Below are 13,655 nucleotides of genomic sequence, written 5' to 3' on the forward strand. Positions count from 1 at the left end.
CTTACAACATTAGTTGCGCACTTTTTCTTTATCTATTCACTTCTTTGGAAGGAACCTCTGCCAACACAAATGGAGACTGGTGGACACCACCAGAAGAAGTAGCGGGTAAGGGCCCTGTCTCCACTGTACACTCCTCAGCGGCTTCAACAAGCCGACCACTCGACCCAAGGAGTCCGAGTTTCGTACCTACTAGAGACTATGTAGCTCCAGATTTGCACCTTGTGAGATGGCCAGGGCCTCAAGCCGATGGTAGCCTCTACACCCAAGAAGACGTTGGTGAAGAGACTCATAGGAGTCAAAGAGTGAGACGCCCTCCAATGAGAATGGCGTATGATTCGTTAGGGGCACCTCACTATGAGTTTCAGCAGCTGTCTTGGACCAGGTTTGCCTCTGTAATGACCATACTCAATGAGTTGTTCAATCTTGTTTAGATGCCTATTGTACAGTTATGTTGTATGTACAGTATGGTATGCATTTTTCATTATATAATATTCTGCATAGCATGTTGTTCCAAAGCGGGGCGTTGGATTCTCTAGCAGGGGGAGGATGTAGCAGAGTCCCCCTCCTTACCTCCGGTGAGGAGGGACTGCTGAAGTGTCGCTGGAGCTCTGCGCAGATCGAGAGTGTGGGGGCGGCCATCTGAGCGTCGTGCATGCACAGAACAACGAGGGCACATGCGCAGTGGCAGAATACTTTGTGTTTTTAACATTAAAAACAGTACTATACTATTTTGCTTTTCCCCTCTTTTTGTATATGGAATTTCCCCCTCTCTATGTTGATCTGGAGTACCTGTCTGGAGACATAAGTTGGTAACTTTGAATAACCACAACGCTCTGTTTCACGTTAAACACGTGAGTGCAAATTTTATAGAACTTCCAGCATTGAAGCTAATTTGCGGAATTAGACAATATTGCACTATTTGGTGTTTTTACTCTCTCTTACATGTCCTGATGTGATTTGCGCACCTGTTTCTCCTTCGTTTGCTGATTGAATTTGGTTTGAATTCTACGTCAGGAGCTGCACTCATTAAGGATAGCATATCATCTGTGTTACCTTTGATTTGTTGTGATATTATTTGCGCTTGATTTTTCCTTGCACAGATATACAATAAAAAAAGATTTTTAAGATACCATTTATTTTTTCCTGTCATAGGCTGGGTGGTGGGCCAGATGATGCTAAAGAAATAATGCGACACAGCTTCTTTGTTGGAATGAACTGGCAGGACGTGTATGATAAAAAGGTATGTTTTGTACTTATAATAAATCTGCCTTAACATTGACATCTAATGCATGTGTATGCTTATATATTTATTAGCTACATTCACAATATACACCGATCATGCATTAATTACATTCAAATATGACTTTATAAACCTTTCTAGGCAGCTTATTAGGAATGAGTGAGGAGTAAAAATTACTACTCTTTCATTTTTAAAGAGGTAAATACATTTGACCTTAAATCTATTAATTTCTGACTAATGTTTATCTATGTTCAAGCAATCTTTGTTGTCAAGAGTGAGAACTAAGACTATGTGCACAAATGTAAATATGGGGATGCTAGCAACTACCTTGCACTGAGCCTGACACCAGAGGTGGAATTTGAATATTAACGCTGAAGAAATAGGGAATTAATTAATGTCTTGAATTCAGCAACATTTAAGATCCAAGGCAATATGTGTTTACCATTAGATGTAGTGACTGAAGGAGTGAAGTAGGATGCAGCAGTAGACTGGATTTTACATTGTGCGATATAGAAAACTTGTGAACAAACTGAGCAACCCTTATATTAACCTGAATGAGGTATATGCATCAGAGTTATAAAAGTTAACAGAAGGATCCAAATAATATAACCCCACCCCCCAATAGATAATAAAAATGCACCCACCCCCACACAATAAAAAATACACCCCCCACTCCACAATACATATTAAAAAATACACTCCCCACCCCCAATGCATATGAAAAAATACACTCCCCACCACCAATGCATATGAAAAAATACACCTCCAGCCCCCAATGTATATTAAAAAATACATCCCAGCCCCCACGGCATATTAAAAAATACACCCCCCACCGCATATTAAAAATACACCCCCCACCGCATATTAAAAAATACACCACCATCTGCCAATGCATACAGTATTAAAAAATACACCACCTCATATTAAAACCCCACCCCCAATGCATATTAAAAAGAACCCCACCCCCAATGCATATTAAAAAGACCCCCATCCCCCAATACATATTAAAAAGACCCCCACCCCCCAATGCATATTAAAAAGACCCCCACCCCCCATGCATATTAAAAATACCCCCCAATACATATTAAAAAGACCCCCACCCCCCAATACATATTAAAAGACCCCAACCCCCCCCAATACATATAAAAAAAATCTGGCCAGCTGCCGGTCCTCTCATGACCTGGCCGTCGGCTCTCCCTCAGCATCCTCAGCTCATCTCAAGCTGAGCTTCTGATGTCAGTGCCCGTGCGCCAGAAGCTGAGCCACACTTAGTTCTGGCACGTTGACGTCAGAGAGGCCCGTCGCACAGCAGCATCGGAAACTTGGTGTGGGACATTTGGATAGAGGCCTGCAGCTGGGGGAGAGCAGGGGGCCCGTCAGCGAGAGGACCGGCAGCCGTGCCAGGCCAGAGGTCGGGCCCGACTTGCAGTGCTGGCCAGGACCCCCAGCCACCGGGCCCTGTCTGTCCCCCCCTGTCGGCAGCCCTGATAACTAGTAGAGTGCCATAGGATTCTGTACATAATCTCGTAATCTTCCATGTCTTTAATATTACTGTGATGGTTGGGGCTAGCCGGCCTTCATAAATAAAGGTGAAGCCTGGCTGGCTGCCCCTAAAACCGTGTGTCAAGAGTTGAAGTGTCAGCTCTGGGGTCTAGTAATGCACTCTGATATGTTTCCCTGTATTTCTGTTCCTATTTGACTGTCCACTGTAAGCTCCATAGCCAGGGATGCCATGTGTGGTTAGGTCCCCTGGTAGGAGACAGCTGCTGAACAGAGACTTTGGGAACGGGAGTTTAAGGGTGGATATTGGGGGGCAACTAGACTTAAAAAGTATATTAAATGTTGCTGACCGGAGTTGCCGGCAGTACTAGTATTTTACCCGTAAATTGCGTATGATTTGCGGGTACCCGTCTGTAGATGAAGACGGATGTGTTATGGAAGTTCCATGTAAAGTATAGCAAAAACCTGACCTGTTTTGGGCTTTACCTGTTCCCCTTGCCCCAGAAACATAAAACTTTGGGAATGTAAATTTTAGGTGGGATATGTGGGTCGAAATGTATTTCTCTTGTTTGCAGGAGTTCGGGGGACAAAGTTTCCGGAGGTCCAGTAATTCTCCCTGATATGCAGGCATGATTTGCGGGTACGTGAGGTGAATTACACTCGGAGCTCTCCGGTGTCCCCCAGAATCCTGGTTTTCTAGCCCAGGCATCCCAGACCATTTCCCTCACAGGTATAAGGTTTCCCAAAAAATACTTTATTAAAACATGTTTTATAATGTTTGGTACATTCGGTATACAGTAAATGTCTATGCAGTCAGCCCGGGCATCCACATAGGTGCCGGGATGTCTGCATAGACATCGGAGTTCAAAGGAGGGAGGAATTCCAGAGGTGACAAAACTGTTTGGTGGGCGAGGAAGGACGATTTGCCAGGTCTGGAGAACAAAGGACACGCCCTTGGGATACCTTTTGGCCTGCCAGACCTTGTGGAGCCTGCCCAGCAGGTGGCAATGGGTTAGCTGGGGGAAGATGCAGCTCTTAGGCGCATTTCCCATTGGCTAATCCATATTTCCCGCCCACCCGACTTTTTGAGCCGGCTTGGCACGCTCTAATTGGTCGCTCCTCCTACTTCCAGGCTGAAGATAGAACAGCGGAGGGTATGTAAGGAGATGGCCGAGGCAAAGACCAGACCATCTTGTGGCTTGAGTCTGAAGCGCGACAGGCTTTTCAAAGTTGCCCTGTTACGAATAGCTGAAGCTAGGAAAGCCTGCCCTGCAGAGACTAAGTCAGACGCAAAATCCAAGTTCTGAAAAAAACCGTAGCGGTCGCGGCTAAGGTTTTTAGCTGAAAAGAGAGCCAGGAAGCCGGTGTAACGAGTGCTCACCACAAACAGGGCAGGACCACGAGGCTGAAGTGGGGATGTTGGAATACACCAACCTCCAACCGTGAGACCGCGTCCGGAGTGCAAAGTAAGGTTGCGTAGCTGGGTCAGGAAAGGAGAGATCAGTATGGTCGTATATACTCGCTGTGGTAAGGGATTGGAGAAGTCGGATAGTCGTTGTGCGGTGCCGGGGTCCAGGAGTAGAGAAGGTAGAAGTCCAATTGCAAGCTGAGGTAAAGGGTCAGAGAGGCAGAGGTCCAGATAAAAGCCGTGGTCAAAACAGGAACAGGATACGCAAGAAAAGACAGCAACAAGGCAACAGGGTGTTTGAGGCAAACACAAGTACATAAACAGGGTTTATGCTCAGCCAGTTTGCATTAGGGCTGGCTAAGTATTAAAGGAGGAGGCAGCCAATGGTGGGACAGCAAACAGCTGCAGAGTAATGAATGAAACTCGCCTCCTAGACATATTCAGTTCACTGATAGGCAGGGGCGGGGAGAAGTGCAGGTGAAGGGTAATTGGAGATGGAGTTAACCCCTCGTGTGCCCATGGTAGTGCGGCGCTTGTGCGTAGCTTGCGTGTGGTGCGCCTTACCAGTGACATCGTGGGGCAGAGCCTGAGTGAGATCTGTGCCGTGTCCCCCAGCCTGGTAGAGCGGCGCACGTCAGCCGCTTTATCACGGGACGCGTCACGGTTGCGGTGCTTAAGCACGGAACGTGCGGTGTCCCCCAACCTGGTAACGGCCCGCGCATCACCCGACCCATTACAGGGGCGGACCGAAGGACAATCCTCACAGCCGGGAGGGATTTCCCAGTCAAGGTAAGGCTGCGCTTATAGTGACGGCGACTGCGACGCAACGTTGCGGCAAAACAAATGTATTGCCGCCGTCGTGTGCGCTTATAGTAAGCGCAGCGCGTCGGAGCAACGGGAGTGATGTGGAAATTTGGAAGCCGGTCAAATTTGATTTTTCAGAGGATGCCGCCACATGTGACAGCCTCTGAACCAATCAATGGCCAGGTAGCTTGTGACGTCGCTGCAAAGCGAAATACAACTTTCGCGGGTTGCGACGGGTGATGTCATCCGTCGCGTCGCCGTCCCGCGCACTATAAGCGCGGCATAAGCCTTACGAAGCAGGTGCCCTGAACCTATTTGAGGCTATTTTTTGACCCCAGACCCCCAGTAAGTGTGTATTCTTCTGTGTATTGTGTTCCATATATGTGACTATGGATTTTATCAGAATAAACCCAATTTTATTCCACTACTGTGTTCTGCCTAGTGAATGATCCTGGTTAAAAGGTATTAAAAGTCCTGGTCTCCCGTGACAATTACCAATACAGATTTGTTTGTAAAGAGAAAATACTGTAAGATGTTTGGCAGATGACCCTACAAGAGTATTGACACAACTGAAGATTGCTCTAAGGAACCTTGTAGTGACCAAAAGTGTTTCAGCTATAGTGCCAAATTAAAATGTACACGAACACGCAGTTGGGTTTCAGAAACACAGGGGTGGGATATAGTACATGCTGTCCAAACAAAATCTTAGCAGGAAATTAACACATTTAGAATGGTCCAAAAACAGTATGCTATAGCAGTAGGAAAAACAACTTCCAGAAGAAAATAGGAAGAAATAATAACCACTTAACAGATTATTGACCTTACTTATGGAATTGTGTGTCCAACTCTCCAGACAACATTTTGAGAATGAAAGGGGAAGCTTGAGGATCTCAACATATTCATACAGATGTAGCAGAGCTAATCTTAAATGGCGCAGCACAGTTTTTATGCAATTTATCACATTTTTCATACAATAAATAACATCAGTTTCCTTTACACCTAGCGTTAACTCTATAAATTATCATTCTCAATAGAGACTATGTAAGCACTCAAGGCTATACAAGTTGTTTATGGCTTTTGAAAGGAAGTTACACAAATATGTACTGTATGTAAATTGCCGTAGGATCTCGGGAAGTTAAACAACAGCAACAATATACTTACCAATTGGCTGAAACAAAGCCTGGACTTTGCCCAGCCTAGAGAACAACTTGGATAATATCATACACTGGCGACACACTTTATTCGAGCTCGGCTAGTCCCACGAATTCGGGTATACCCGGGTGTATTGAGGTTTGTGACTGTTTTCTGCCCGAGTGCATTGAGGTATTTTTCAGTCAGGGATTGAAGCATTTTATTCCCGCTGGCTGCAATACTGCACAGTATATATATATATACTGCATTACAATTCATGAATTTATGCCATCTGGTAGACACGCTAAGCATTGCAGCCTATTAAATCCTAATCATTATCATTTAACAGATCAGCCGCCCGTCAGCCAGGCATGAACCCAGGCTGGGAAGGCAAACGCAACGGGGCTTGTCAGAGGTGAGGAGCGGTGCATTCCAGGTATCTGCCAGGTACATACTGGGCATTTGCTCGAATAAAGTGTGTCGGTGCAGTATAGTTACATAGTTACATAGTAGATGAGGTTGAAAAAGACATGCGTCCATCAAGTTCAACCTATTCTAAATTTAGACAACAGATACTGTACTTTATCTTATATCTATACTTACAGTATATTGATCCAGAGTAAGGCATAGGGGAATGGGGAACAGTCCCCTAACTGGTGCTAAAAGAAACATCACTGTGTGGTATACAATGTATAAGGTAAATCCAGGATCCAAGTATGAAACACAATTCAATCCAGGTGCATAATAAGGTGTATTAATGAAGTCAATCTCATTCCTATTAAAGCCCTATAAGATAAGACCAATGAGGGGGGTCTAACTGTGCTAACAAGGGTAAGTGAAGGGAAACCAAACACTCACCCAAGATGAAAGCACATGCCTCTACCCGGCGGTCTGGAAGGCTGGAGGGATGTGAGAAGCACGCTGGCAACAGGAGGAAGTTCCGTAGAAATAAATAAATAAACTCACAGTAGTGGAGTCAGCTGGATCCCATAGGAGCGTGCTTCAGTCCAGGTAAGTACACCAAAAATTGGAGAAAAGGCTGATCACAGCAAGTGACAAGGCTGGAGGAGAATAACCAATAAAAATGATTTATTAATGAAACAGCATGAAAACAGACAGATGCAGGGTCCTCTGACGCGTTTCTTGCCCGACAGGCACTTTATCAAAGAGTACACCCAGCTTGTGAACAGGACTCCTTAAGTAACTGACAACCCTCTGGAACAGGTGCGCTCCAGTCAAAATCAACCTTGTCATAATTGGAAGAAAGACAGGTAATGGACTACGGAAGCGCAGATGAGACAGAGCACACAGCCAGAGGGTCTGTCCCGCAAGGAGAAGCAAATATATAATGTGATTAAGTAACAAAAAACTATGAAACATAAACAAACATAAAACATAATAAGTATAACATGAAAAATAAAAAAATAAAGAAAGATAAAATCTTTTTATCTTTCTTTATTTTTTTATTTTTCATATTATACTTATTATGTTTTATGTTATGTTATTATTTTATTATTTTAATATTATGTTATTATGTTTCATAGTTTTTTGTTACTTAATCACATTATATATTTGCTTCTCCTTGCGTGACGGACCCTCTGGCTGTGTGCTCTGTCTCATCTGGGCTTCCGTAGTCCATTACCTGTCTTTCTTCCAATTATGACAAGGTTGATTTTGACTGGAGCGCACCTGTTCCAGGGGGTTGTCAGTTACTTAAGGAGTCCTGTTCACAAGCTGGGTTACTCTTTGATAAAGCGCCTGTCGGGCGAGAAACGCATCAGAGGACCCTGCATCTGTCTGTTTTCATGCTGTTTCATTAATAAATCATTTTTATTGGTTATCCTCTTCTAGCCCTATCACTTGATGTGATCAGCCTTTTCTCCGATTTTTTATCCAGAGTAGGCAAACAAAAAACCCGAGTGACATATCATCCAATGATATCTCAAAAGGGGAAAAATAAATTCCTTCCTGACTCCAAGAATTGGCAATCAGATTACTCCCTGGATCAACATCCTTCCCATGTTTACTTATTTGGTATATCCCTGTATACCTTTCCTTTCTAAAAAGATGTCCAACCTTTTTTTTAACAAATCTATTGTATCTGCCATCATAGTCTCCATGGGTAATGAATTCCACATTTTAACTGCCCTTACTGTAAAGAACCCTTTCCTTTATTGCTGGTGAAATCTCCTTTCCTCCAACCTTAAGAGATGACCCAGAGTCCTTTGTACTGTCCTTGGGATAAATAATTAATTTGAAAGCTCCTTGTACTGTCCCCGAATATATTTGTATATAGTAATCATATCCCCTCTTAGACGCCTCTTTTCTAATGTAAATAAGTCTAATTTAGCTAGCCTCCCCTCATAAATTAGATTGTCCATCCCCTTTATTAATTTGGGGGCTCTTCTCTGCACTCTCTCTAGCTCCATAATATCTTTTCTAAGGAGTGGTGACCAAAATTGTACTCCATATTCAAGGTGTGGTCTTACTAATGCTTTGTGAAGGGGCATAATTATGTTTACTTCCCTTCCATCCATTGCCCGTTTAATGCAAGATAAGATCATGTTTGCCTTTGCAGCTATTGCATGACTTTGGACACTATTGCTAATCTTGCTGTCTACCAGCATTCCACCACCAGCACAAAGAAAAAGAAAAAATAGTTCTATAACCAAATAAACATTTGATATTGCAGTGGATACGACAGAATGGACCACATCCAAGTCGTGAATTCCCAAAGTAATGAATACAATAATGCACTCAGTTTAGGATTTGTAGATTCCAAAAAATCATTTGATTCTGTCTACACCTCAGCAGTCCTTGCATTAAAAAGACAAAGTGTTAAAGATGTGTACATTGATATTCTAAAGAAAATGTATGAGAATGCCACATCAACCATTAGATTACATGAAGGTAAAGGAAGATAAGGAGTAGGAAGTGAGTGTGGCAGCCATGTCACCAAAGCTTTTCACTGCAACACTTGTCTTCAAATCCAGACAACGTCCAGCAACAAATTGGAGAACTCGGTGAAGAAGTATGAAGAGGTTTGTGCTGGGTATTACCCAAAGAGATTGGAAAAGAATGAATGGATTTGAAACCAAACAAAAGTCTGTGACATCATCACAAGGGTGAAGAAATTAAAATGGCCAAGGGCTGGACATATCACAAGAAGAAATAAACCATGCTGGACAAATATGGTAATTGACTTGATTCCAACAGACTTTTAAAGACCAACACGATGACCAAATGTAAGATGAGAGGATGAAATCCGAAAAGTTGTTGGAGCAATGTGGAGAAGAGAGGCTTGCAATCACAGTACCTGGAAGATCCTTCATCCAGCAGTAGATTGACAAGGGCAGAAGATACAGTACACTATACAGTGGCGAGAAAAAGTTTGTGAACCACTTAGGATTTCCAGAAATGGAACAGAGGTGAGTATTCCCCAGTGTTATGAGTGTGGTGCAGAACTTGTTTTTTTTAATCTTAAATACTGACTGATTAAACTTAGTAATGAAAGGATGCAGATTTTCCAAAATTGTATCCGAAGACTTTGCATAAGGAGCTCGTTGTTGTGATAAGTTTTTTTTATTTTTTGTTCCTTCAAAATATTTTTCCTATTTAATATCATAGGAAATTTCAGATTCAAATTATAACCTTTTTCAACAACTTTTTGTTTTAAAAGCTCTGATTGTTTCCTAAATAGAAAATCTGCTGAATAGTTCCTTAGTAAACATCTGAGCTGTTCGTACAGTATGGCATCGGCCCTTTTGGCTGTAGCTAACAAGTCAAGCAAGGGGTCAGCTTCCTGGTCTCCCTCTGGCAGGCCACATACAGCTAGTACAGAGACCCCCATTCATGATAGGCTTTAATCATGTTTATATGATACACTTTTTGTCGCTTCCTACCATCCCCCCGGACCACTACGTAATTTACGTCGTTCAGGCGCTGTAGCAACGTGAAGGGTCCCTCCCAGGCAGCCTGAAGTTTATTCTGCTACAGGGGAATGAGTGCCAGCACTTTCTGTTATATACTCTCTCCCTGGCAGTGCGATCATACCAGTGCTTCTGTCTGTCTTAATTTTCCTTCCCACTCTTCCCGGGTCAGGTTAGGGGCCCCCAGAGCCCTGCATCCATAGATTAGCTCAAAGGGAGAGAAGCCAGTGGATGCCTGGGGCACCTCCCTGCACACAAACAGGAGGTGAGGCAGGAATCGCTCTCAGTCTCTCCCCTGAGACTCCATAAAGGTTTTAACCATCTGTTTAAGGGTCCCATTAAATCTCTCACACAGGCCATTGGTTTGAGGGTGGCATGGACTGAATTTGAGCTACTCTACCTGTATTTTCTCTCGGAGACTCTGCATTAGATTGGACATAAATTGTGTGCCATGGTCAGTGAGCATCTCCTTGGGGAACCGTTCTAGGTAAATCTATCAGGTAGATCCTACCATATGTCCATCTTAGGCTCTAACTCCAGCCCCTTGGATATCACCTGCAAGGCTCTGTTCTGGGGCTCCTACTCTTCTCAGTGTTCATTAATGATCTTCCTACAGCTTGTAAGGGAACCTCAATACACATGTATGCGGATGACACAATCTTATATGCACACAGCCATAACCTCTCTGACCTTGGACACGTACTTCAATCTGACTTTATGAGACTTGAAAATTAGATTTCCCAAAACAAACTGTTTCTAAACACTGACAAGACTGTAACAATGGTATTTGGGACCTAGACTAAATTTCTAAAGCTTCCAATGAAGGAGCTGCAGATCAGAACCAACTCTAATACTATCCTAGCCCCTGTTACTAGTTTTAAATATCTGGGCATATGGTTTGACTCCCATTTAACATTTGATTTGCACATTGATACCCTGACAACCAAAACCTATGCCAAACTAGGTGTACTACATAGGAACAAATCCTCCCTAAGTCTGCTGGTCAGAAAGCGCATCAAACAGCAGATGCTGATGCCAATTATAGACTATGGGGACATAGTATATGGCACGGCACCCCAAACTCACCTTGGCAAACTTGATACCCTCTAGAACTCAATATGCCGCTTTGTCCTCCAATGCAGTTACAACACACATCACTGTGACATGTTCAATGAACTAGATTAGTCATCACTTGAGTCTTGGTGCAAAGTTCGTCTCTCCAGTCTTGCTTTCAAATACTTTCTGGGCAAGCTACCCACCTATCTGAACAAGCTCCTCACCCCTACCACATGCAGCATGCAGTAAATGTGACTCCCAGGAGTTGCTGAACAAAGCTATGTTATCAATGTATGCCCTTGCAAAACTTTGCATCCCTCCCAGTAACCTATTGACCAGGCGTTGGAAGGTAGCCGGGGCATTCTTCATCCCGAATGGAATAACTAAAAATTCATATAAGCCATTCTGAGTGATGAAACCTGACTTCTCCTGCGCCTCCTGGGTCAGTGGGATTTGCCAGTACCTCATGGACAAATCCATGGTAGTCAGATACCTTGCCTCTCCAAGCTTATCTAAAAGCTCGTCCATGCGGGCAGGCTCGCCAACAGGGGGGGTCTGCCGGGGTTGGCATCCTGGGCCCTGTGAGTCAGGGGGCCTGGCCACCCATTTTATTAGGGAAATTTTTTAAAAATAGTGGCTATTCCCGTGCGCATGCACAGAGCTGAGATCCTGGCGCGCATACGCAGATGAAAGCATGGTGTCCGGCCTGCTGCCTGTGGGCCCGCTACCTGCTCCTAACGTGGGATGGAGGGGAAGCACCGTGGAGAGCTTGCACATGCCAATTCAGCTTTCCCCATGCTCCCGCCAACATAGCTTCCCCCACACACCCGCCAAAACAGCTTCCCCCGCAGCCGCCTCTAGTTGCGGAATTAGCTTGGGAGTCTCGCCCCCCTCCCCAACCGCCCAAAACCCTGCCCCCCCCCCCCCCGCCAGCACTCCCCGAGCCTACCTCCAGCCGCGGGGTTATTGGGGGCAGGGGGTAAGCATCTGGCGGGCAAGGAAGCAGGATGCAGCACCCAACCGGTCACTCACCCACTCACTCACCCACCCAGTCACTTACCCACCCAGTCACTCACCCAGTCACTCACTGCCCACCCGCTGACCCACCCAGTCACTCACCCACCCACCCAGTCACACACTCACTCACCCAAGAAGGAGGTGTCCCATGGAGGGGAATGCAAACAGTGCACAGCTTGTTGAATTAGGAAGTAAAACTGATGGGAGCTGGATCAAAGAAGCTTGATAAAAAGGTTTCTTTTTATTAGGTTACATCACGAAACACTCACAAAGCCTTGTGAGAGGAACCTCTGACGCGTTTTGGGCTGGCCTGCCCTTTGTCAAAAAGTGTCACCCACCTAGTCACTCACTACCCACCCACCCAGTCACTCACTCATCCACCCAGTCACTCACTCACCCACCCAGTCACTCACCCACCTAGGCATTGAGTCACTCACCCACCCAGGCATTCAGTCAGTCACCCACCCAGGCAGTCACCCAGTCACTCACTCACCCATCCACCCAACTCACCCACCCAGGCAGTCACTCAGTCACCCACCCAGACACCCTGTCACCCACCCACCCAGTCACCCAGTCATCACTCACCCACTCAGTCACCCACCAAGGCAGTCACTCACCCACCCACCTAGGCAGTCAACAACCCAGGCAGTCACCCACCCACCCATCCACCCAGTCACACACCCACCCACCCAGGCAGTCAGTCACCCAGTCACTCAGTCACCCACCCAGACAGGCAGTCACCTGTCTTTTGTTGAAAATATAAAAATAAACAGATTGCATTGTACAGTAATGTTTTTTGTCCGTATTACAATAAGAAGAAAACAGTTAAGTAAAAGTTACGCGCTAAAAAATATTTTTTTGTGGTAGGTGTGCTATGGGTTCAGGGGGGGGCAGCTCCTTTCATTTGTCCTGGGCCACACCCAGTCACAGACCCAGTCACTCAGTCACCCATCCACCCACCCTGTCACTCAGTCATCCACCCATCCAGGCAGTCACCCACCCAGGCAGTCACCCACATACCCGGCAGTCATACCCAGGCAGTCAACCTGAGGCAGTCAACCTTCCCAAAGGCAGTCACCCACCCAGGCAGTCACCCACCCAGTCAGTCACCCACCCACCCACCAATGCAGTCAGTCACCCACGCACCCAGGCAGTCTGTCACCCACCCATCCAGGCAGTCACCCACCCAGGCAGTAAGTAACCCACCCAGGCAGTCAGTAACCCACCCAGGCAGTCACCCACCCTGGCAGTCACCCACCCATGCAGTCACCCATCCACGCAGTCACCCACCTTGGCAGTCAGTCACCCACCCAGGCAGTCAGTCACCCAGGCAGTCACCTGTCTTTTATTGAAAATATAAAAATAAACAGATTGCATTTAAATGTTTTTTCCATATTACAATAAGAAGAAAAGTTTAGCGTTGCCGGGTCTGGGTTGGAGAGTGTAGGAGATGCGGTATACTTGCCGAGTTCTTGGATTGGAGAAGTCAGGATAATAGGGGTCCGTAAACCGTGGTCTGGAATTGTAGAGATCAGCGTAGTCCGAGTCCGTATGCCATGTCCAAGGGTAG

General features: G+C 45.4%; 1 protein-coding gene across 3 annotated transcripts in view; it reads left to right on the forward strand.

The window, feature by feature from the left end:
- The window catches only part of AKT3 (AKT serine/threonine kinase 3), a 642,459-nt gene that overhangs the window by 586,316 nt on the left and 42,488 nt on the right, over window positions 1–13,655 (forward strand). For all 3 annotated transcript variants that reach the window (XM_075596830.1, XM_075596831.1, XM_075596832.1), the window contains one exon: window positions 1,153–1,240. In XM_075596830.1, the coding sequence (XP_075452945.1) occupies window positions 1,153–1,240 (88 nt within the window). The remainder of the gene's footprint in view (window positions 1–1,152; window positions 1,241–13,655) is intronic.

The sequence above is a fragment of the Ascaphus truei genome, chromosome 4 (assembly GCF_040206685.1).
Source record: "Ascaphus truei isolate aAscTru1 chromosome 4, aAscTru1.hap1, whole genome shotgun sequence".
NCBI classification, from domain to species: domain Eukaryota; kingdom Metazoa; phylum Chordata; class Amphibia; order Anura; family Ascaphidae; genus Ascaphus; species Ascaphus truei.